We start from the raw sequence: 27,204 nt of genomic DNA, 5'->3' as shown, positions 1-27,204 counted from the left end.
ATGCACTCCCACCATCGTTTCAGAATCCTCATCAGGACACGAGGAAACCTCAGGGTCAGAGCCTTCTGCCTTCTCTGCTGACTCCTTTGAGGATAAGTCTGACTCTACAAAAGCCTTGGGAACCCCTGGAATTAATTGCTGTTGCTGTCTAGAAGGGTTGGGGTAATTATTAAACCTATCCAAGGAATAGGACCCTTAAAGATAACCCTGAACCGGCCATGCTAGTCAGAGTTCAATTGTTGCAACTACAAGGCTCTGGTTGGTGAACCTAAGAGGTCAAGGTCACTTCTTGTGGCACCCATGTAGGTAATGGACCAGAGAGAATCCCTGCTCTATTGTGTGTGACAAGCTGTGTAAGCAAGTACCCCTTCAAACGCATCCTTTATGCTTGGACCCTGCTCCCCCTGATCGAGAAGGATGATGACAGCGCCGAGCCGGCCGACTCCTCTGCAAGTGGTGGCGGTGACGACGCACAAGCTCCTTCCTGTTCCTCTCACCAATCATGACTTTTTACATAATATTGGACTGTTCTTTACGTTGATTACCTACATGTTCTTTGAATAATTTTTATCCTAAGTTAAATTGTAACTAAAAACCAGTTAACAGTTACCAAAAATGTCGTCATTACTGTCTCAGGTGTATTAGTGTGTAGGTGTGAATGTGTTCCTGAAACAGCCCTATAAACGCCAACCCGAAGTGTGGCGAGCCCCACGAGGGACGGCGGTACGCGTCCTACGACCTTTTCATACCCCCACTATCCACGTCGGCGTGGATTGATTTTATAAAGTGTGGCGAGCGCAGCGAGCCTGAAGCGTGGCGAGCCCCGCGAGGGGACGCGGACACCTGTGAAGCCCGCGAGGGGACGCCGATAGCTGTGAAGGTGTCCGCGTCCCCTCGCTACGCTTCGGGCTCGATGGCTCGCTGCGCTTGCCACACTTTATAGAATCAACTCCACGCCGACGTGGATAGTGGGGGTATGAAAAGGTCATAGGACGCGTACCACCGCCGCTAGTCATGCTTCGGGTTGGCGTAGATAGTGGAATTTATAAGGTCGACAGCTGTTGCGTCGACTAGTGCCACTGTGGACAGGTTTCAATAGTGTACCCCTAGTTCCAACTAAATTCAGAGGCTTTAGCGTCTAAGTCCAGAAACCCCGGCTTCTTAGCGGCTAGCAGGTAGTCCAGTTTTCAGACGCTTTATGGTCTGAATCCTGACTCCCCCTTCTTAGCGGCTTGCAGATAGTCCGGGTTTCAGACGCTTTTGCGTCTAAATTTAGAGTCTGCATGGGGGACTGCCCCTTTGATAGGGGTGTGCCGCCTCCCCCCCCCCTTCTCAGTGGTGCGCAGGGCTGCCTATTTCACTGTGGAACTACAAGTACAACAGTGACCTGTCAGCGCCTGGGCAGTGCAATGCTGCTGCCCGGCGCTACGCTGATAACGTAAGCTGACAATACGTAGCTTACAGCTAGACAGAGTCAGACAGAGTTAGAGCGGCACGTGCACAGGTAAACAGAGCATCTGGCAGGCTGCAAAGTTTCAGAGAGAGTGTGCGCGCGGCGGCGCAGTGAAACTACACAAGTACCATATATATATATATATATTTCTGAGTTTTATAGTTAAGTTGAGTATTATGATGATTTTGTATTGGATTTGATTTGTTCTTTTTCTTTAAGTTGGTGTAAATATCATTTATTAAGATACTATATGGGTTAGTATGGGTGCTGGACAACAGTATTGCACACACCCCGCGGATGGCCAACCATTTTTTTATGGTCCTCCCTCGGATCTCTGTGCGGATCACCTTTTAATATATGTGTAACATGTGTTAGTTGATGTAATAGGCGGTGGTACCTTGACCCTCTTGATAATGAGCCTACATAGATTATACATCGTATTTACCAGCAGCCCACTTCCGCCTTTGGATGGAACGCAAAGATGTACATTGAAGTGTATGACAGGATGCGGCTTCCGGCTTTCAGCTGGAATGCATATGACGTAATGTCAGGGGTCAGTACACATGATTCTCTTTGAGCACGGTGATCACTTTTTTCTTGGAGGAACGGACGCCACCGGGAAGCGGTGACTGCACATGCCCTTTATGGAACGCACGCTATCAAAACCTCGTGCAGCGGGAATTTCCTGACAGGACAGGTATGTCTGACTTCATGACCAGGTGTGTTTTATTAAGTTAATATCGGCATGGGATAGCGATAGGTTGAGATTTGTTTGAGTGGGTGTGGTGTGCAGCATTTAGGCTGGACTCAGGAGGGTCTTAGTATCACTGACAGCAGGAGATCAAGCTGCATTGAGGTCTTGAAAAAGGGTCTTGCTATGACCCAAAACGTTGACCGCCATGTTGGATTTTAAATGCTGAATTAAAATTTGGAAGTTTTATCCCTTACAAAAATGTCTGGTGAGTGCGCTCTGTGGAAACTGTTTCCCATCTTGGATATGGATTGGCACACATAGGATTCCCTCTGTGAAGCCTGGGCTTACTGGCACCCCAGCATTTTCCACAGAAAGGCTACACATTGCATAATTTACATCCTTTGCAAATGCGGGGGTGCCAATTTCTCAGAAACAATCCATCCGGAACGGTCCCATAAATATTTCCAAACAGGCAGAGAGCACTCACCAGACTTCTTAATTCTGATAACTTTGGTGTTTATTCAAAACATCGACGTTTCGGTCCTCCTAGGGACCTTTTTCAAGACCACCCTGAAGCATGGAACCATATTTAACACTGGTATGACCTGATTTAAATACCCTCCAGGCTGGTGACACACCCCCTATCTCATCTAAATCCGGAATCATCCGTATTAAAGCCAAGACACCCACATATGTGTAAGAAAAGATATAAAACAGGGTAATTAGCCATAGTTCTATTTACCTGAAACATCATGTGTCATGGTATGTTGCAAAACACAATAAGCCCCATCGCGATCGCTTCCAAACCCGCATGCGTTCAATTAGTCTGGAACGCATCCAACCAGAAGTTCCTAGCCGGAAACCTCACAGCGGGGACACTACCCAATAACACACCGCCAAACCTGTGGAACGCAGCGTGTGTTCCACACGCCGTCCCGGAAATAACATGTCCAGGGGTATCCACCCCTATAGAACACGTCTCTGTGGCTAAAACTCTATCCTTCTGACGCATCTAACAAAAATGCGTCACCACTCTGCGTGTTAATCACTATGGTAACGCGTCTTCCCATACTCAAAGTAATCATCTCAATACACATTATATCGCCACGGTACTAGATTACATACTCCTTATCTACAATTGATGCATATCGTATATAGGGCTCATCATGATGATTTTACACCAGAAAGGTGCAGCATCACAGACTTCCATGTATATGGTAAATCCCCTTTACCATACTATGCTACACCACAGGGGGCCATAATCAGCCTATAGGGTATATCAGGCATCACAAATACATACATTTATCATTAACACTAGTGCTCACATAACATTCACAAAACATTGCATAAAAAATTACACAGAAAAAATACATAGAAAAACTATATAGAAAAATTACAATAAAGACAAAAAAAGGCCATCTATTTAAACTGTTACCAAACGCTCACCAGTAGTCGGAAATTTTTTAAAGAAATCTCGAGTGGTTGATAGCCATATTTTTGAAGAGAAAGATTAGAGAATCAGTATGGACTGTCTCGTCGTCATATAGTGTCCCTTCCAAGCGGACAAAGATATTTCACAGGAACATGCTCAGTGGATTAACCGCATTAAGTCCCTTTGGAGATAGTGTTTCGAGGTTATGAATCCATCTTGCCTCTGTTTTTAGTAACATAAGTCCCCTATCACCACCTCTTGCAAGTGGTGGGATACAATCTATGATCATACCCCTTAGGGTGGACACTTGATGTTGGAATTTTAGGAAATGGGCTGCTACCGGTTTATCTGTTGTACCGGTTTCATAGGCCAAACGAATTGACGACCTGTGATGTGTCACTCGTTCCCTGTAGGTACGGATCGTCTTACCGACGTAAAACAGTCCACAGGGGCAGGTAAGGAAATATATGTTGTGGTCTAATTGGCATGTTAGTCTATGCTTGAGGTAGATCCTTTTACCACTTTGTGGATGACAAAAGTACTTCCCCGTCTGCATTGCTCAACATGCTGCACATCCTAGACATCGATAGCATCCTTTTGTCTGGCTCAGCCAATTGGTCTTCTGCTCTTTATCAGGACGCATATAAGCTCGTAGTAGAAGGTCCTTTAGATTACGTCCTCTACTAATGCCCAACAGAGGAGGTGCATCAGGTAGTTTGCTGAATGCTGGATCAGTTTGGATTAGATCCCAGTGTTTCTTGATGGACCTCTCCGTGATGTTTAGATTTGTATCACAATTCACATTCAGGATAACCCTTCCTGACGCAGCCGATTGATTTTGTACTGATTTGTTAGAAAAAATGTCTCTTGCTCTGGTGAGGCATCTCTGCAGATCCATTTGGCTATATCCCCCTTTCCCTTAAATGGGCCTGGCATTCCTCAATCTGTTGTTCAGCTGTGTTTGTGTCTGAAAACCTCCAAAACCCTAACCAATTGTGATATCGGAAGACTTGACTTGAGATGGTGAGAGGGGCAGATTGCTGGTTATTCTATGTAGCTCCATATACGCCATTTTGTATGCATCATATATGTAATGGAAGGTGTTTTCTCTTTTCTTTGTGTAGCTTAAAGTTTCGTTTCCTTGAAGGAGACTCGTAAATCTTTTATAAGGGGCACAACGTTTATCTGTGTTTCTGGCTGTACGCCCAGGAGATGTGGGGGAACCAAATCTCAATAGTGATGTAAGCAAGCTGCTGTGTCAATTAGTGAATTGTGTATAGGCAAGTAGTGATTTATGTTATGTGTGTCGATTTGATTTTCTCCTGCATGCAGTAAGGGAACACAGGTTATTGATCAAATCCCGGAGACTAAGGACAGGCAGTTGTTAGAATCCCCTCACAGAAGGTTCAGGATGGGGGAACACCTCTAACATTACATGGTGCCGAAAAACTCCCGGGAAAGCCAAGAAATTGGACGGAGGAATGACCAGTATCTGACCAGAGATCCCAACAAACGTCAAACCGCGGTAAGTAACAAATTGATAAGCGATTTTCGCCAATTGTTACTTCTCAAATTGTCCTGCCTCCTTGTCTCAGGTAAAATGTTAAAAGGGAAAATGTTGAATATTGTCTGATTGTAACGTTTGTTATAGTGATAATTGTTGCCATACAGTAGATTGTATTTGTGTTTTATGTTTACAAAGATAGAGGCAAATTCAAAATGATAAATGTGTGATGTAATCGATCTTGATAGCTTTTTTGAGATCACAAAGATCAGATAGTTGTAATTGCTGTGATGGTAGTTTGAAGTGGTTTGTGACAGGCAGGGGAGAAGAAAATTGTATATTTATAACCAGAACAGAAAAAGATGTAACTGGTTTTAAGAAAGTAAATGGTCACTAATACCCCATATACGGCATAAGAGCATGTGTCATTAAGAGAAGAAAGGAGATAATAAAAAGAGACGAACCAGGCAGATTATTTTATCCATACTCTACTCATTATAAAAAATAGCCGATCAGTTAGTGGAAGACTGTGAAGCGGAAGGTAATGATTATAGGTGTCATATAATCAGCAGGACAGAAGTAAACTGTAGTGACAGTAACCCATTTTTCAATAATTAATACAGTACTGAAAAGTGGTACTATGATTATTATTTGTATATTTTAAATATTTTTTTTTTAAATAAATACAAATAAAATAGTATTAATAAGTTGAGAGGCAAAATGGGAACTTCTAAGGGTGGGCGCACCCTTGTAGAAATAATGAGAGAAGAGGTAGGTCCACATGAAGTACAGGAATAAGGATGATTCACATATGACAGTGTGTCTAGCGACCACAACCCCCCATATACAGAATAATCCTGCCCCACCACAGAACCACAGAAATCCACCTCCATATGAACCAGTAATTAAGGTGATTGGACACCCAGAGATTTTAGTGGCAGAAGGACCCCCACTAAGATACCCAGTTATTATGACTAGCCCCGACCGCACAAGCATAATGGACAGTGAAGAAAATATTTGCCCATCATGTGGTTCTCCTGCCCCTCGCATGTTGACCACATTGCAGCCACATAATACCCCAGGGGCAAGGAAGGTCTTTTATACTGAAACCAAAGAAGGAACTTTGCAATTATACCCAGTTCGCACGTATGCTTATGTGAATCCAAGAGCAGGACAAGATAATTAACCACCCTTCCTAAGAAGAGAACAACACACACCCTTTTCTGTCATGGAAGCCACAGCAATCATAAAAGATTGTCCTGACCCATACAAAAGCCCTTTTCAATTTAGTGTGTATATGGAAACAATGTCTGACCTACACACAGCAGCCTGGGCGGATGTGGCCCAAATATGTAAAAGTAAGCTCTTAATGTCAGATCTACGGGACATAGAAAATACAGAAGCAGCTGCAGCAACAGATTACCATGGTCAAATTGTGGAAGTAGCAGCAGAAGTTAGAGAAACTGAAGACAGTGGGACCCAGTTCATCCAAAGACTCAAGAGATGGTGTTACAATCGTAACCAAAGATGCCCAAAAGAAATAGGACTTCAAGGTGAGAGGCCCTACCAAGATTACTTCCAGAAGATAAGTGAGCTCATCAGAACAGAAGGACTGAACCCAGAACAGGGGATAGGGGCTAGACTGGTGAGAACCAAGGCAATGGAAGGCATGAAACCATCCCTGAAGCAAAAACTCATCGCCAGCACACCAGCCTACGGACCAACTAATGGACACAATGGAAGCTCTGGAAGCCCAAGAAAGAGGAAAAGGAGAGGAAAGGAGCAAGTTCAAAACAAGTATTCATTGTGGCCGAAGACCAGAAAAAGTATGCAGCACAGGGGGAAAGAAGAAATATTGTGAGTTTATCCTCTGGAAAGTGCTTCTGGTAACAGAAATCCGGTCACATGAAATGGCACTGTAAGCAATACAAGTCCTACATGGAGAAGAGAAGAAATGGCCCCAAAAATACAGGACCAACAAGCTCAGACTGAAGTTTGGGCGCCCCAGTCAAGAACATTTATGCACTCCCCTCACAAAAGCAAATCAATAGAGGGTTTTGTGAACATCACTCTACCAGGGGGAGAAGAGATCTTTTGTTTACTCGATACTGGGGCGAGCAAAACAGTGATCAGAAAAGAGGATATTCCACCTTCCCTCATTACAAACAGACCAGTAACAGCTCAAGAAGAAGTTTACCTGAACAAGATAAAGAAGATGAATATTCAGGTGCAAGGTCACCCATAAGAAGTACCAGCAGAATTCCTAGTCTCACCTACATGCCCAGTGAACCTCTTGGGAGCAGATCTAATGCAAAAACTACAAGCAAGCATACTGTATCGCGGGGACAAGATTGTATTTCAAACTGCATTGAAACCCCAAGAATACAACCAGATACAAGCAGCTGTCCAGATATTCCTCTTGCAAGAACCAGCAGAGAAGACAGCATTTGAATCTTTGTGACATCTAAGAGTTCCAGACAAGGTATGGGCAAAAGGGAAGAACGATGTAGCGAAGATGAATGTACAGCTGATCATCAAGCCGAATACTGTACCAGTAGCAATATGCCAGTATCCTCTAAGCAAGGCACAAAATCAAGCTCTGGGTACGCAAGTGAAGAAGATGGAAGAATTTACAGAGGCCGTCTACGATACTGAAAAAAGGGGGACCTCTATACCCCCATGAAACCAATTGTTACAGTATGTGGATGATCTACTCAAAGCCACAACAACCAAGAAAAAGTGCAAGGAAGAAACAGTAGCACTACTCATATTCCTATCGGAAGAAGATTGCAGGGTAACTCAGCACAAGTTACAATATGCACAAGAAAAAGTCATATTCCTTGGACACTGCATCTCACAGATTACCAGGCATCTCACCACAGAGCGAGTGAAAGCAATCCTAGACGCCCCATTCCCAGACACCTTAAGAAAGAAAAGGGCATTTCTAGGTTTAACCTCGTATGTAAGAGACTGGATACTGGGAGCTTCAGCCCTCATGCAACCCCTCTATGATGCAACCAAGAAAACAACAACCCAATCTGATGAGGAAAGACAAGCCCAAGTGGAAGCAGTTGAACAGATCAAACAAGCCAGCTGCAATACTAAAGGAAAAATGTGCTGATGTCGTTCTAGATCACACCCTCATCATTCAAGTTCTACATGCAGTGACAGAAATACTGCAACAAGCTTCTACACGGCATTTGAGTTCTGCCAGACTCACCAAGTATGAAGTAGCTTTGCTATCTGCAAGCAATGTGACTATCAAGCGATGCACAGTATTGCCACTCTACTACCTATTGATGATGAACCTGACGGTTCAATAGAAGGGAGAGTAGAAGAAGATACCTTGAGACCTATAATACATGACTGTGTATCCATGATAAAACAAGAAGTGCAACCTGATTGGAAAATTGAAGAAAAACAATTAAATAATCCAGATTTTTTTATTTGACACCGATGGATCCAGTTATTATGTGGATGGACACCGATATGAAGGATATGCAGTGGTATCCACAAATGATGTCATGGAAGCAGAACCACTCCCAGCCGGTAGCTCAGCCCAAGCAGCAGAACTAACAGCTCTGACAAGAGCCTTGGAGATGGCTGAAGGACAGTCAGTGAATATCTACACGGACTCACGTTATGCCTGGGGTGTGGCACACGACTATGCATCTATATGGAAAAGAAGAAATTTCCTTACTGCAACAGGAAAACCCATCAAGAATGGAGAACTGATCCAGAGATTGCCTTACGATTACCAAAGCAAATGGCAGTCATAAAGACAAAGGCACACACCAAGGAAGACACAGAAGAATTAAAAGGGAATGCTTTTGCAGATGAACAACCAAAGAAAGCAGCTGTAAAGGAGAAGAAAACAGCTGGAATATATGTCCAAGAGACAAAGGCAGAAATTGATATGAAGATACTTATCAGACTACAAGAACAAGCAAAGACAGAACACAAAGTATGGGAGAAGATGGGAGCCCAGCAATCCTGTGTGGGTCTTTGGAAAAAGGAAGGAAAATGGTGCCTGCCAAGAACACTATATGCACCTATGATTCAAGTAGCCCATGGACCAGACCATAAAGGCAAGGAACAGATGACTAAGGCAGTTCAAGAATATTGGCTGGCTCCAGGCTTCTATGTGGCAGCTAAAAACTACACAGACCAATGCTGGATATGAGCAGAAAACAACCCAGGAAGACGAACCAGGACAAGCATGGGACACATGCCAAAAGCATATTTCCCTTTCCAAAGACTCCAAATAGACTACATTCACACGCCTAAATGTGGCACGTATGAGTACGCCCTAACTTGCACAAATATCTTCAGCAGATGGCCTGAGGCTTGGCCAGTATCTAAAGCAAATGCCCTGACCACAGCCAAAAAGATAATAGCTGAAGTAGTTGCAGATATGGGGTACCAGAAGTAATAGAATCAGACAGAGGTAGTCATTACACAGGAGAAATAATGCAGAATATTATACAGGCCTACAGGTCAGTGCCCAAATCGAGAGACTAAAAGTCCAAAAAGCCGTACAAGAGACTGTCAAAACATGGGTAGAATGCTTACCCCTGGCCTTATTTGCAATAAGAACAACTCCAGGATATGAGATCCTATTTGGAGTTAAACCAAAGACAGGATGTTATTTTCCCCAAGAATTACAGTTTAAGCATGGGAACATGACAGCACATGGGACGTCTTTAAATGAATATTTAACTGATTTGCATTTTCAAGTTTTGTTTTTTAAGTAATCAAAGCCCAGAACCAGAATCTCATGCACTAAAGATTGGATCTATGTTAAGAGACACGTGAGATCTTCACTGGAACCAAGATATGATGGTCCGTTCCAAGTGTTGCTGACGACCCCAACCTCAGTGAAAGTGTTTGGAAGAGAGACGTGGATACACTACTCCTACAGTTGAACACGAACCAGATCACCTACCCACGCAAAGTTAAGTTGTCAAAATGATAACGCACCTCAGGCCAGACCATCTGCCCTGGTGGAAGTTAATGTGTATCTCAACTGTGTTAGCGTACCATAGCCAGAGTAATCCCAGCTATAAGAATAATAGAAAAACTAGGGGTAAAAGACGTCATGGAAGCAAAGCTCCCGAACAGATTAAATAAGAGAGAATTCAGGGAAAGAGGCAGTCATCATAAATCTTACCACTCCCTGTTTAATACTGGTTTGGGTACAATGGTAGGGGTAACTATAGGAAACGTATTTACTATAGGGACCGCAGGGACCGCTTTCAATGACAGACAAGTTAGTGACCTAGCCAAATTACTGGACAAAATAACCGGGATATATGATGATACTTTTGACCTAGTACTGGAGGACATAAAAATGGTTAAACGAGAAGTTAGGGCTAACCGTATGGTACTAGACTACCTTACCGCCAAGGAGGGGGGTGTTTGCCTGATAGTGGCAGAAGCTTGCTGTAATTACCTCAATCAGTCTGACTCCATAGAGGAAGCCATTGAACAGCATCTAGATATGGTCGAAACTCTTAAAGAGGAATTTGCAGAACAGCACAAGGGTATTTGGTTATTCGCTGAGGATAGTTGGTTCAGTTGGATAAACACATCCAATTGGTATAAGGGTATAGGAGGATGGTTTATGGGAATACTTTCATGGTTAGCAAAAATTATATGCGTAATTCTGCTTTTCTATGTATTAATCAAGTTTTGTTTGTATTGTTTTGCATGTACTGCCAAGAAAATTTAAAAAACACAGTAAGAGCACAGAAAAAGAAAGCTGACAAAAACAATGATCATCACAACATTCGTTTGATCCGTTGTCAGTATGATGATGCTGAAGCCATGGATAAAGCTGTGAAAGCAATCTACCTGGAAAGAGATCAAGAACATGTTTAGTGGTCCATATGGCAGCGACCTGAACTCTCTGTCTGTGCGGGACGGCATGTTGCCCTCCATCTGGTCAGGGTAGGCCCATGGGGACAGAACGTACTTAATCAGGGCATTGCCTGGTCTGATTGGCAGAGGCGCTCAGGGCAAATAACGTATATTGTCCCTAAATAGAATCAATAGAAGGGACTGAGAGAGGCAGATTGCTGGTTATTCTATGTAGCTCCATATACGCCATTTTGTATGCATCATATATGTAATGGAAGGTGTTTTCTCTGTTCTTTGTGTAGCTTAAAGTTTCGTTTCCTTGAAGGAGACTCGTAAATCTTTTATAAGGGGCACAACGTTTATCTGTGTTTCTGGCTGTACGCCAAGGAGATGTGGGGGAACCAAATCTCAGTAGTGATGTAAGCAAGCTGCTGTGTCAATTAGTGAATTGTGTATAGGCAAGTAGTGATTTATGTTATGGAATGCAATTATATGTGTGAAACCTATTCTGTTATAGATAAGAAGACGAATAAATGTAAGCTAGACTAATAAACTTCAGAACATCTCTTTGACACTCCAGTGTGTGTGTGTGTGTGTGTGTGTGTGTGTGTGTGTGTGTGTGTGTGTGTGTGTGTGTGTGTGTGTGTGTGTGTGTTGATTTGATTTTCTCCTGCATGCAGTAAGGGAACACAGGTTATTGATCAAATCCCGGAGACTAAGGACAGGCAGTTGTTAGAATCCCCTCACAGAAGGTTCAGGATGGGGGAACACCTCTAACAATGGTGAGGGTGGTAGCTTGTAGCCCCACAGCAGCATACTGCGATCTGTAGGTTTTCTGAATAGTGTATATTCCAACCTTTGATCTTTCAATATAATAGTTAGGTCTAAATAGTTCACCATATCAACCTCTGCAGTAGCGGTGAACCTTATCGGTGATTCTAACATATTTAGGCTATCAACCATCTCGAAGAAAGATTTTTGATCACCCCTCCATACAATAAATAAGTCATCAATAAACCTTCTCATGAAAATGATGTTAGCAGCATATGGGGTTACTATATGTTCCTGTTCGTACCAATTCATGTATGTGTTGGCATAGGCTGGGGCCAGATTGGACCCCATAGCCGTACCAGCTATCTGCATGAAGTATTCACCTAGATACATGAAATGGTTCATCTCCAATACTGTAGTTAGGAGGGCTAAGAAATTCTATTGGTGGACCATCATAAGGACCATGAATCAAAGGCCTCTCAACTGCTGCAATCCCCTCTCTGTGGGGAATTATAGTATACAGAGAGGAGACGTCCATAGTTGCCAAAATACATCCTGCGGGTATAGAACCCAATGTATGCAAGTCTGCCAACAATTGGCCAGTGTCTTTAAGAAATGTTGAGTGTGGCATTTCATTTTATCTGCTGGTTTTTGTTTCTCAATTTTATTGTTGAAGTATTCTTTCAACCTCAGCTTTCGCCCGATTTTATAGTGGTCCACCGACCAATGAAAGGAGTCAAAATTATTAGGGTATAAATGAAAAACCGTTCGACAGCAGCGAAATCTCTGATGGTGAGAGATTTTGGTCAGATAAGTTGAAAATTAACTACTCTGACCTCTCCTGCCTCTTGGCCTGCCCCTTCCACTTTTGCCCCCTTCTTGGGTGTGGTCTCTTAGTCTGGATTTTCTGCCACTTCTGTTGGTAACCGGTTCTATCCCTAAAAAAGTCGACACACCAGAGTGACCTGAAGGAGGTAGACTTTCATTAGTCTCAGGCGACGATTGGGACGTATAGCCAAGGTTTTTATTGCCAAAAAACCTTCTCTGCGGTCCAAATGATTGACCCCTCTTGCTACCACCAGCATTACCTGACAACCACCTATAGACACTATGTTTTTGGTAGTCAATTTCCACAATATCCAACTTTTTTCTCCTTAAAGAGATTAACTCTGACCTGTATTTGTCTATCTGGGTCTGTAAACGCTCAATCCAATTTCTCTGATTTATTCGCTCTTATTGTAGGGAGGGATTCTAATTCCAAGGCTGCTAATTCAATTTTTACCTTCTTTAGCTCATTCCCCACCTCCTCAATTACTAAAGCTATGAGGTCCAGGGAGCACTTATTTAACACCCCACACCAACGGACACAGAAGGCAGGATTGCCATGTCCGATGGTGGGGGCATTTGCTACCCTGAAACCTCTGGGGATTATTTTCCGTCTAAAGTATTCGGACAAAAATTGTCCGTGCAAAGTGAGATCAATCTCCCTCTCAGACGGCTAACTTTATGGAATACATCTGAAGCAGTATCAGATGATCAAACAAGAGTTTATCTATCTCATCGTCAAACTGACCTGTATGGTTTCAGCATCACTTAAGGCTTTATCATCCATCAAAGTATAACCTGCAGCCATATTCAACAACCACAGAATAAACAGGCCGGAGTTCAACTACTGCCAAGAGTGTTTGTATCCAATATCTTACAACAAAACAGGACAGAGTACACAGACATGGGTTGAGCTAAAACAATGGTAGCAGCATTATATAGACACGGCCAACTAAAACCAATGAGAAAAATTGGTATCCATTGCGAACAGGTGTCCACAATTATGTAAATCGTTAAGGTTAGATATCCATAGTCCGCTTTATGCAGTATTCAAATCCAAATGGGTGCAAGCCTAGAGGCATATCAAATATATCCCCCATACATAGTCCACAGAAAGGCTGCACATCGCATCATTTACATCCTTTGCAAATGCTGGGGTGCCAATATCTCAGAAACAATCTATCCAGAACTGTCCCAACAATATTTCCAAACAGGCAGAGAGCACTCACCAGACTTCTTAATGCTGATAACTTTGGTGTTTATTCAAAACATCTCAGTGCAATAGGTCGATGTTTCGGTCCTCTTAAGGACCTTCTTCAAGACCACTCTGAGGCATGGAACCATATTTAACACGTCCTGGGGTATGACCGGATTTCTATCTTTTCTTACACATATGTAGGTGTCACCAGCCTGGAGGGTATTTAAATCAGGTCATACCAGTGTTAAATATGGTTCCATGCCTCAGGGTGGACTTGAAGAAGGTCCCTATCTTCAAGACCAATAATTATCTTTATTGAAATGCTTTAATAACGACTAAACGTTTCAGACTAGAGGACAACAAATTATCCACCTGCCTCTTCACCAAACCCACGGACAGCAACACCATGCTTAGGCATGAAAGCTTCCACCCCAGGGCAACAGGGAAGGGCCTCCCAATGTCTCAGTTTATTCGGGTATGCCACACCACTAGTGATGCAGCTGAGAGAGAATTACAACTAGACATCATGACCAAAAGATTCCAGGAACGGGGAAACCTGTTGCGAGAATTGCATAGGGCGCGAAAAAAAGCAAGCGTAAGGGACAGAAGCGATATTCTGTCACCCAAACAGGACACCAAACGCACATCGCCTTTCCCTTGGGTCAATTAATACAACATCAATAGTGTACGTACAACTAAAAGAGCCAAGGAGCTCTGGCCCATTATCACAACGGAAACAAACCTCAAAGGACTACAGGGCAAGCGCCTTATGCCTCTTACACAAGAGGCAAAAATATCAGAGACCTTGTGGTCAAGACCGAATTGTCTAAATTCAAGAAGCCGAACCCAACACACTTTTTGAGATGGGGCAACGGCTGCTTTAAGTGCATTAACTGAACAACGTGTAATTATATGGAAACAGGCGATACCAACCGCCATCCATATACATAGAAACATAGAATTTGACGGCAGATAAGAACCACTTGGCCCATCTAGTCTGCCCCTTTTTTTAAACATGTTACCTCAAACCATATTTTATCCTTATTTTTTTGTAAGGATATCAATATGCTTATCCCAAGCATGTTTAAACTGTACTACTGTATTTGCGTCTACCACCTCTGATGGTAGGCTATTCCACTTATCTACTACTCTTTCTGTGAAAAAATTCTTCCTCATATTTCCCCTGAATCTTCCTCCCTCTAGTTTTAGTGCATGTCCTCGTGTTCTGTTGCTCCTCTTTCTGTGAAGAATGTGTTGTGTTTGTGCTTCTCCTGCTGCTAGCTATGTTCATCTTTCTGCCTATATCTATTCGGTTGTGATCGGCATTATCTTGTGTTGCAGTGGATAGGCTTCCTGTTCCATTTGCCTGCAGAGACAATACCTCTAGGTTGGGGGAGCAGATTTCTTCATTCTTATTTGGTTCACTGCCCCCCTCTGCTAGTTTAAAAAGTTGCTTATGAAGCTTCCAACTTCTCACTTAATATTCTCGTTCCCCTTGAAGATGGGTGCAGGCCATCACTTTTATATAAGGCTCTGTCTTGCCAGTAAGCTTGACTTAAATATCCAAATCTCTCCTCGTTGCACCAATTCCTTAGCCAAACATTGAAGTTTCTAATTCTCAGAGTTCTATCTTCCCCTTGGTGTACTGGCAATACTTCTGAAAAAGTTACAGTGGTTGCCACCTGTTTTAGAGCAGTTCCTAACTTTCTAAATTCATCTTTTACGGCCATGACTTCAGCATTAACCAGGTCATTTGTGCCTAGGTGGACTATATACGGGCAAGAGTTTCAAAATTAATTGGCCACTGACCTGTACTATACGCTATGTGATATATATGTCATCACATGTCCATGTGGACAATATTACATAGGAAAAAATGGAGTGCCAGTTTAAAACTTGTATGGCACAACTCAGGCAAGCTATACGAGCAACACTTAATGCTGGCACCGGAGAACAGCCTGTAGCCAGACATTTGGTCATGGCCATGCTCAAATAGAATATCATCAACCATGTCCCTCCCAGCCCTAGACGGGGTGACTGGGGGGGGGGGGGAATTATTACAGTTGGAGACCAGGTGGATCTATAGACTAGGCCAGGCATTCCCAACCACGGTCCTCAAAGCACACCAACAGTGCAGGTTTTAGTGATATCCAGGCTTCAGCACAGATGGTTTAATCAGAATCACTCAGATACTAATTAAGTCCCCTGTGCTGAAGCCTGGATATCACTAAAACCTGCACTGTTGGTATGCCTTGAGGACCGTGGTTGGGAATGCCTGGACTAGGCACTATGAGCCCAAGAGGTCTCAATAAACACCTTGGTCTTATTAATTTAATCTAAGGGGCAGCGATTTGATCTATTTGAGTAACAGAGGTATCCTTAGGTGGAAATTTTCTAAAAAAAAAGGAGCTGACATAGTTGGAGGCCGTTCCTTCACATTAGCATTTAAAAATTTCCAGAGTATCCTAAAAATTTCCAGAGTATCCTTAAAATAATACCACACTAGAAGATTTAAGTTTGGTTCAGTATATGAGTATAGGAAATCCTTTTATTTTAATTAAATTAAGTTTTTTGACTGGGTGTCGACAGATAAAATTATCAGGCAGTGGCCGGGAGACCACAAAATAGTATGTTACAGCAGGGTTGTTTTCAGTATAGTTTTCATAGTAGTTCTCTATTGTAGACACTAGCACACATTTTATTAAATGATAAGTCTTTTTAAGCTAACAGTCATGCTAGCGGCATTGAGCCGCCTTCATTGGCAGCAATCTGACAGCAGCCTGTATATTAAGCACGATCACGCACGCAGACTGCTCACACTATCACAATTGGCATCAGTATTTGTATGCTAAGAATCCAATAGACTAAGGAACAGAATAAGCACATGATTTTTTACTATTGAAGTTTTCTATTATTGATGTTTTTTAATGTATATGTTCAATTGGCAGAATGTAAACCCAAACGTTGCCGTGAAAACCGGCAGGTGGAGGATGATGCACATCCGCCCGAAGCCGATGGTCCTGTCCGGACCGCTTCTCCGGGCCAGGCGACCAGGCTAACGAGAGGGGTAGAACTTAGGGGGTAAGTTATGTCTATATATTTGATCACTATTGCACAGAATTTTATCCTGACGAAGGGGACGAGGGCCCCGAAACATGGAGTCGTTATTAAAGCACTTTTTTTTCACTGCTATACCTGGCTTCTAAAAGTCTGAGTGCCGCCCGTCGAACATCACTTGCATTATTTGGGGCATGTAGTGCCTTACCTGAGGGCACCGGAGTAAGCTAGTCCCAGGGGAGACCAGAGTGCTGGAGAACAGTTACTGGATACAGCTAGCATCCAAGAAATAGGGAACTGGAAAAATAAGCTTAAGGAAGTTTTAAATTTCAATATGAATATAAGGTGTTATGACAGTGTATGTGGATAAAAACCATTAAGCGTTGTACTATTATTTTAATCACAGTATTAGATTGGTCTATGTATGTAATTGACTTGTTACCTAGGTATTTTGATTGGTCTACATTGATCTGCAATGCTAATGTTGTACAGTATATATGTCTGAATAATTTTTCTATAAGCAGCTCTCATTGCCTGCTCCATGTATACACATCTACCTGAATAAAAATCTTCGAGGAGACTTCATTTCTTTTCATTATTGAATATCCATAATAAACCACCTAAAACAAGTAATTTCCTTTCAAGGGGACACGGAAGTTATCAATGCACAGGGTGTACCACCGGTAGCTCGTTAAGGTTTGCATTAACCTGCACATCAAAATTTGTTATATCTACTTTAACATGCCCATGTGCTCTGGTATATGTGGGCAAAATTGAGCCCACATTTAGAGAACGTATGGCAAACCATCGGTCTGCCATATGTTCAGCCATTGAACAAAAGTGCAATGAACAGCCATTTGCTAGACACTGTGCTCTAACAGGTCATACTGTAGCCAGTATACAGGCCAGGCTGACTGATCGGGTTGGGATCATTCAGTCAACCCCAACTTGGTCGACAGTCATTAGGTCGACACAGTTGGGTCGATATACAGAAAGGTCGACATGGGTGAAGGTCAACAGGGGTCTAGGTCAACAGGTGTCTTGGCCGACACATGCATTAGGTTGACAGTCAAAAGGTTGACATGGGTTTGACAGTTTTTTACCCAAATGTCGACACTTTTATTCTCCCACCACGCCCTAGTGGATTGTAGGGCATGAAATACCACCTGTCGGCACATGTCGGCTCAAAAAAGCAGTAAAAAAAACCCTGTGTCGACCTTCACCCATGTCAACCTTGTGACCTAGTTAGGGTCGACAATCCGACCGTATCCCGACTGAAGAGGGGAGGTAATCGGAGTGAACTTCTTTTACAATTAGAATGTAGATGGATCCACAATTTAGATACCTTAGGGTCTTAATGAGATGCACATGCGCATAAATCTGCATGCACAAACCCCAACCTTTGGGGCAGAAGCCCAATGCGGATCACTACGAGTGATCCAGAATCAGCCCCTAAAATCCTTTCACATACAAGCAAATGCTAAATAAAAATTACACAAATAACGCAGCTGCAGGTGTAAAATATAGATATCTATATAGAGATTACAGGTGCAAATAAAAAGTACATTTAGAAAATATTGTACTTACTATCACCATGATTTCGGAGTAGCTCCTCAGCCTAAGAGACAAATGGTAAAATATCAGAGAAAGTCTACATTTTGACCATCATGTAAAAAACTATTATGTGTGTGATACGAAAAAAAAAAACACTTTCGGTTGCTCTGTATATGCGGTCACAAACAGTTACAGAAAACTTTTTTGTATATGCTGGGTCGGACCCGGGATCTCAAACCCGTGTCAGGCTCTTCCACAATAAACCCGGGACGCCCATTATACTGAGGGTGACCCGTTTTTAACCGTCATTATAACTCTGGTTGAATTGCCTGGATAGTCGTCCTGGGTTATAAGCTTTGGTGCATTCATACTGGACCTCGACTCAGGTCGATACGTCAAGATTCTATTATACATGTATTATAATAGAATCAGTTAAGACATATATCAATGTGTATACGTGTGTATGTTCTGTATTGACTCCAAAACGGCGTGACTGATTTTGATGAAATTTTCAGGCAACCTTCAGATTAGCCCAGCGGGTGATCCTGTGAAGTTTGGTAGTGATCGGATCAACAGAATTTGGGTGGGGGGGGGGGGTGTTTGGCAATGAATTGATCATGCCACAAATGAGAATTCTTTCCAGCCGAACTTCTGCCAAATATAACTAAATATTCAAGCCGTTGTCGACAAGGTATTCCCAAATCTAACAACAACTACAAAATGCCGGATTGGCTGTGCGAACGTGCAATTTTGGCACCAAAAAATTATGATGTCGACAAGCTCAATGAGCAAAACAGTCAAATACAAATCGATCGACACAGTAATGGACGAAGTACAAGCAGTCAATTATCTGCTTGAATTTTTGAATTCATTGGAACCACCCGGAATGCCACCGCACGTTGAAGGTTGGATCACCAGTGATGCTTATTCGTAACTTAAATGCACCGAAGTTGTGCAACGGATCCAGATTGACCATCGCTACTGTCCCTATAGATATCTGCTAAAACTTTGTCACATGACCGCCCCCATACATCGACCAGAAGTCATCTGGCTATATATAGTTAGTGCTTCGGGTGGGTCGCTAGTTTTATATATAGTTCTACACCACCGTCAAACTAATACAAATATCTTTCTTCCAGTGAGAGCCTTAATCCATATAGTGCCAGTATAGCTGTGTGACGGAGCAGACTGTGGCTGCCCTCTTGCAGTAGACCAAACAAGGCCCCCATCCATTACGCAGAAATATCTGAAGCTATAAATCTCTTCAGATTTTCCCTTTCCCTTAAATTTTCGCTCTATTCTCTTCAGTTGATCTGAGCAGATCTATCTGATGCAGAAAGATTGCTACATCAGATGTATGCGATGCAATATTTAAAAAATAATAGTATGGTAGGTGGGTTGTGTCCATGTGTGAGCTGTCAGTCTGAAGACAGTGAGCAAAGGCTAGCTCACTGCTCACAGGGTGACTGACACTGCGGGCACGCCCAGAAAATGCAGGTGTTCCTCGGCTGTTGGGAGGGTGGGCCATTGATGCCATCAGCAGTCTTTTTCTCCCCACAACTATAGAATTTTACAAAGGTGTTGCTACCAGACCAAGTGATATTTCTCGGGCAGCCACCCAAGAAGAGCCCACAGACCTAGTAGAGTGAGCTGAAACAGAAGCAGGAGCTGGGACAGCGGCTCTTATGCATGCCTGTTGGATTGTCAGCCAAATCCACCTAGCGATAGTTTGGTTTGAAGCAGTCTAGCCAATGTTGTTGGTATCCAACAGCAAAAATAGATGGTACTTATGTAGTATCTGGACGCCCGATTTTCTGATTGTATGCCTTACCTTAAGGCATACAATCAGATGCGATTCGACGCGATTTTCGGCAAAATCGCATCCGATATCGCATGCGATGCGGTTTTGCATAGGATTCCATGTTAACAAGGTCCTGTTCATTTCCCCACTATCCAAGTGGGCATAGAGTTGATTTTATAAAGTGTGGCGAGCGCAGCGAGCCCGAAGCGTGGCGAGCGCAGCGAGCCCCGCGGAAAACATTTTAAGTAATCCGCGGCAGCTCGCCACGCTTCAGGGTTCGGTGGCGAGCTGCGCTCGCCACGCTTTATAAAATGAACTCTATGCCCACTTGGATAGTGGAAAAATTAACAGGACTATGTTAACATTGAATCCTATGGAAAATCACATTGCATCGCATTAAAAATCGGGCGTCCAGATACTACATAAGTACCAAATAGATTTTCTGGTATGAGCAGTTCTTAAAACGTAGACTTTTAAAGCCCTAACCACATCAAGCGACTTCAGAGTAGCGGAACCAGCCGTGACTGCTGGAACCACAATAGGTTGATTAATATGGAAGGCCGATACCACCTTGGGTACGAACTTAGGCCCCGTACAAGCTCAGCCCTGTCTGCATGAAAGACTAAGTACGTGCACCTGCAGGAAAGGGACCCCAGCTCCGAGACTCTCCTCGTTAAAGTCAAAGCCACCAACAGAACAGTTTTCCACGTGAGAAACTTAGGGGGAAATTTACTAAAGGAAATTTGTAAAAAAATAGGTGTATTTGTATCCAGAAATACACTTATTTTTGACATTTACTATCCCGAAAATATGGTAATTCATAGTCGTATTGATGTGCTATCAATACGAATAGCCGTATTTTCGGGATAGTAAATGTCAAAAATAAGTGTATTTCTGGATACAAATACACCAATTTTTTTACAAATTTCCTTTAGTAAATTCCCCCCTTAATATCAACTGAGGACAGAAGTTCAAACCATGAGAAATCCAAAACCAGGTTTAAATCCCATCACCACTGGGTGCATGAAGGGGGGCTGGATGTGAAGGACCCCCGCGCCAACTGCAGTTGGAAAAAGACAGATAAAGCAGAAATCTGAACTTTTATAGAACCTAGGCCCCTTGATGGCTAACCTTGACATTCCAGATGTTTTTAAACTACACATCCCAGCATGTACTGCTTCAGTTTTGCTATTTTGGCCGTGCTAAATCTGATGCAGAGCATGCTGGGATGTGTAGTTCAAAAACATCTGGAGTGTCAAGGTTAGCCATCAAGGACCTAGGCGAAGGCCCAAACATGTGAAACAGGTCTTTTTGTCTATGGAATTTCATAGTTTTTTTTTTTTTAAATATAATCTATTTATAGAGAACGAACACCGGTCTTTGTTTATTTATTAACAGTTTCATATATATAACGCATACATATTCCGCAGCGCTTTACAGTGAATATTTTTTGAACATTCACATCAGTCCCTGCCCCAGTAGAGCTTACAATCTATATTCCCTATGACATATACACGCACACAGAGACATTGTAGGGTTAAATTTTTGTTGGAAGCCAATTAGCCTACCAGTATATTTTTGGATTGTGGGAGGAAACCGGAGTACCCGGAGGAAACCCAAGCAAGTACAGGGAGAATATACAAACTCCACACAGTTAGAGCCATGGTGGGAATTGAACCCATGACCTCAGCGCATACTGCCCTTTGTTCTAAAAATACAGGGAGAAAATGAGTGGGGATCCCCCGTATTCTAAAAACCAGCACCGGGATCTTGGAACCATCCTTAGATCCCAAAATTTGGGGACAAAATAAAGTAGGGTTCCCCCGCATTCTGGGAACCAGCACGGTGCTCCACTAGCCAGGTGGGTAATGCATCAGCCAGCCGGACACACTTGATGGGTCCAGTGGCCATAGCATTAACATCCCCAACTAGTCAGCCCAGGGGCTCTGTGCAGACCAGTCAAGTTCTTTCACGCCAAAATCATCAATCCTAGTCCTTGCTATGTGCACAGAGGCAGGGTCAATTTGGAATAGAAAAAGGCCTTTCCCAAACCATTGCCAAACATTTGGAAGCATAGCAATGTCCAAAATGTCTTGGTATGCTGAAGAATTAAGATTGCCCTTCACTGGAGATAAGCGGCCTGGTGCAATCCCTGAAAAACAGCCCCATACCATTATTTATTTACAGTTTCTAATATAACACAGCATATTCTGTTGCACTCTACAATTGGAAACAGTGATTAAACAAACTGGGTAGATACAAACCAACATGGAGGTAGGAGGGCCCTGCTCGCAAGCTTACAATCTATATAGGATCACTCCTGCACCAAACTTCACAATTGGCATAATGCAGTCAGGCAGGCGGCATGCTCCCAGCATCAGTTAATCTGACTGCCAAACAGAGAAGCCTGATTCATCGCTACTCAGAACAAGTTGCCTCATTCCAGTGTCTGTGTGCTTTACACCACCCCATCTGATGCTTGGATTTGGTGATGTGAGGCTTGCATGCAGCTCCTTCGCCATGGAAACCGTTAAATGAAGAACCCATTCATGCTTACATTAATGCCAGTTGACTTCCGTAACTCTTCAGCTATGGAATTAGCAGAGTGTTGGTGACTTCTACACACCCTGCACCATAGCAGTCGTTGACCATCTAGGACAAATGTTTGCAAATGGAGACTGTATCGTTAGGTGCTTCATTTTAGACACCTGTGGCAAGGGGTCAGATTAAAAAACCTGAATTCAATTTAATAGGTGTGGTCAAATATATTTGTCATTATAATGTATATGTGCCACTCAGAAGGGTCCCTAAATCCAGAACATTATAGAAGTGACGGATGTATAAATTGTTGTCTTTTCTCACCTTCTTGTGCTTGTAACCCAAAAAATGACTTTGAAGATTGATTGCAGATGCGCAGGAAATTCTACAAAGCTGTAAAGACAATGTAAAACATTTATTTGCACATTAATTCAAGCGCTATGAGAAAGCAAGTGTAAGCAAGCAAGTAGGTATTACACTCTGCATACAAATAGCTGCAGCATGATTTATTTACCATGTTAGAAAACAACGGCCTCGTTTGCTCTATATTTTTGCACATGGTTATTCTGTAAAGGCACCTGGTAAAGCTAAATTTGCTTCAATATCTACCAATTTCCAGTACAAATGTACTAGGCCTAGGATCACAAGGGATTCTGCAGAGCACGAATGATCCTGCCTGTAATACCCCTTTCACATCAGAAATGCAGAGACATCCAGGGTCGGCACCTTTCACACTTGAACCTGTAATAACGCTGAATTTCTATGAGAATGTCATTGAAAATGGCCTCTGCAACTCACTAAAGGTCCATACACACTAGTAGACTTTCATTTCAAAAGACTTTGCCAAAATCTTTGACCAAAGTAGTGCGTACACACTAGACTATTTTCCTGAAAGAGCGAGAGATTTTCAGGAGGCAAAAGACAAGGCTATTTACATAATGGGCTGGGTTTGAATTCCAAGGGTGGGAGCAGGGTCCATTTTAATCAGTGTATTAATGTTCTTGGTGCCTGATTCAGAACGGATTGCTGGCAAAATCCCGCCCGTGTGCACGGCAAACATTTTATTTGTAGCCGTGCACGTAGGGAGAAATTCATTCACACCATCATGTCCATTACACATTATACCACATACTAGAATGCCCATTACACAATATGCCACACACCATTGGGTGATAAGCAGTGGGTGATAGTGATGGATAGCGGGTGACAGCAGTGTAAGGGTGGTGGATGAGGGTGACGGGCAGTGGGTGACAGCAGCGTGAGGGTGATGGGCAGTGGGTGATAGCGATGGATAGTGGGTGACGGCAGAATAAGGGCGACATCGGTGTGAGGGTGACGAGCAGTGAGTGATAGTAATGGATAGTGGGTGACAGCAGCATAGGGGTGATGGATGAGGGTGACGGGCAGTGGGTGACAGCAGCGTGAGGGTGATGGGCAGTGGGTGATGGTGACGGATTGTGGGTGACGGCAGCGTAAGGGTGGCCGGTGATGGTGACGGCAGCGTAAGGGTGGCCGGTGATGGTGACGGCAGCGTAAGGGTGGCCGGTGATGGTGACGGATAGTGTACTGGCTGGGGGGGCACATGCCATCCTGCCACCCGACACAGTCCGCTACTGGAACTTGGGCCCCTAGGATTATGGGGCCCTAGGGCAACTGCCCATCAAGCCCTTGCATTAAGATGTCCCTGAATATATACATTGCTGGCCTGTGCCAGCAATGTATATATTACTTGCTAATACGTAATCATTGGTGCCCTGTGGCACCAATAATATATACATTGCTGGTCTGTGCCAGCAATGTATATATTACTGGCTTATTAATAACATTGGTGCCCAGTGGTGCCAGTAATATATATATTACTGCATTATAAATATCATTGGTGGCCAGTGGTGGCAGAAATATATACATTGCTGGCATGTGCCAGCAATGTATATATTACTGCCTTTAACATTGGTGGTCAGCGGCTGCGTGTGTAAACTATACACACTCTCTGGAGCAGGGAGGATGCGGCCAGTGGGCTGGGGGCGGGGCGTTCGGCTGGGGGGGCGGGGCGCTCCGACGTGCTGCTGTGTAGACGGGAGGAGGGGGAGAGGAGGCTGCGCTGCGTGCATATCTGCAGCCTGTGACCGGACAGCGTGGGAGCGAGGAGGGGTGAGTATAAGCAGGGGGAGGGAGCGGGCGGTCAGCTGGGCTGAAAGTCTGTGATTATTAAGCCCGGCTGCCGTACACATTTAGCGATGATGGCTAAAAAACCAGCCATCATCTAGATGGTGCTGGTAAAACCAGCAGACTTCCCACCTCGCTAGCGATGATGCGGGAGCGCACATCATCACTAGTCGGGGATCACTGGCCCATACACACTAGGCGATTTTCAGCTGAAAATCGTCAAGTGTGTATGGGCCTTAAATGTGTTGTGAGCCAACAGCACTGTCTCTCTGTGCCTGCAATTCCATATGAGTCATGAGCCCAGCCACTGTCTTACTTCCTGTCTGCCAGCACACTAATTATTAACAATTAATAATCTTTGTGGGCCTACCACAAAGATTATTAATTGTTAATAATTAGTGTGCTGGCAGACAGGAAGTAAGACAGTGGCTGGGCTCATGACTCATATGGAATTGCAGGCACAGAGAGACAGTGCTGTTGGCTCACAACACATTTAGTGAGTTGCAGAGGCTCAGTTTAATAGTGATTGTGCAGTGCTTATGCAATGATTGTTAATATTATACTAACAGATTCAGTGTTATGCTTATATACTATTAATAATCATTGGTTGCATCTCAGTTACTGAATATGCACAAAAACTTTCTCTTCTCAGCCACAATGCTACTGCTGCTGTCTCGACTCATCCACCAGTGAGTGACTGGAATCATGCATTCAGCTTAATGATTCGAGTCGCTGAGTCGCGGACCAGTGGGCTCTGTCTGGGTGGGGTCTCAATCAATTAACTTAGAAACAGCTTTTAGTATTTATTGAGATTACCAGGCTGACCATTGATAGCTGACTATTGATATTTTGTAAGATTTTAAAGTAGGAAGATATTTAAGTAGGGAAAAAAACAGTTACATAGCTTAAAGCCTGAACTTAAACTGGACAGAAACTGCCAACCAACTTGACATCTTGGTATCAATGTGACCCAAAAAGACAGAAAACAGCAGCAACTCATAAAACCAAGGGACTGCTTTGAGCGCGCTCACTTCATTCTCACAACATACTACTCCTGGCTGCTTAATCTGGCTCCACGCTACACAACCGCCATGCCTCCCCTGCTGCTGCTGAGTCCCTCCGGTCCCCAGCATTAAGGTACTGGCTCCCCGCCAGCACTCCGGTATCCATGCCGGCCCCGCTACCCAAACCCGCCGCTGATTGCATTCGCGCAATCGCATGTGGTTAAAAACCACATGCGATTGCTCATGCAATTCGATAAATATTATGTGCAGCTCATAATATCTATCGATGCAACATTTGACGGCGGGCCTGCACATAGCGTCGAATGTCAGCTTAAAAATGCATGCAATCATTCGATTTATTGGCCAGATGTGGCCGAAATCGAATGATTGCATTCGATAGCTCACATATGTATGGGCAGCATATCTCTCTGCTATCTACTCTTGGATGACCCAGCGCTTTTTTTAGACTTAAAATATCAAAGACTACGCTGACCTCTTCCCACTCTCCTGCATAAAACCAAACCATCTCTCATCCTAACCCGTTTATGCTCACTTCTTTCCCTTCTGTGTCACCCGTCTGTCTAACCCTCCCCTTTAGAATGTAAGCTCTCATGAGCAGGGCCCTCTCTCCTCATGTGCCTTTATTAGAATATATAAACCTCTGCCACCCTGATTGCTTCAGTGTCCTGTCCCCTGATGCAACTATCCATATTTACCATATACTTGTCCTAAACTGTCTTGTACTGTAATTCAGTATGTGTTTTTGCTCATAACTATGCTCTTTAACACCTTCCTGACGCAGCATGTTTTTGCCTTCCTGACAGAGCCCTTTTTTTCAAATCTGACATGTATCACTTAAGTGGGGATAACTTTTTTTTTGCTTTTACTTATCCCAGTGATTTTGAGATTGTTTTCTCGTGACACATTGTACTTCAAGTTAGTGGTAAATTTGGGTCGATACAGTGTGTTTTTTTGTGAAAAATACCAAAATGTCGTAAAAAAATGGAAAATTTAGCAATTTTCAAAATGTTAAATTTTCTGCTTGTGAGACAAATAATCATACCACTCAAAATAGTTAATAACTAACATAGACCATATGTCTACTTTATGTTTCCATCATTATTTCAACATCCTTTTAATTTTTTTGGACACTAGGAGGCTTAAAATATCAATAGCAAATTCTAAAATTTTCAAGAAAATTTCAAACACTGATTTTTTTAGGGACCAGTTCAGTTCTGATGTGACTTTGAGGGACTTGTATGTGAGACACCCCCATAAATGATGCCATTTCAAAAACTGCACCCCTCACAGTATTCAAAACAGCATTTTGGAAGTTTGTTAACCCTTT

General features: G+C 43.2%; 1 protein-coding gene across 1 annotated transcript in view; it reads right to left on the bottom strand.

Moving 5' to 3' along the window:
* The window catches only part of LOC146080733 (uncharacterized), a 535,728-nt gene that overhangs the window by 391,775 nt on the left and 116,749 nt on the right, over positions 1–27,204 (bottom strand). Inside the window, exons 7-8 of the mRNA XM_083188326.1 lie at positions 23,011–23,079; positions 18,381–18,411 (exon numbers count right to left, since the gene is read on the bottom strand). Of these exons, the coding sequence (XP_083044452.1) occupies positions 18,381–18,411; positions 23,011–23,079 (100 nt within the window). The remainder of the gene's footprint in view (positions 1–18,380; positions 18,412–23,010; positions 23,080–27,204) is intronic.

The sequence above is a fragment of the Crinia signifera genome, chromosome 5 (assembly GCF_055691185.1).
Source record: "Crinia signifera chromosome 5, ASM5569118v1, whole genome shotgun sequence".
NCBI lineage: Eukaryota > Metazoa > Chordata > Amphibia > Anura > Myobatrachidae > Crinia > Crinia signifera.
The sequence above is the reverse complement of the archived record's forward strand: the minus strand, read 5'-3'. Positions and strand labels throughout refer to the sequence as shown.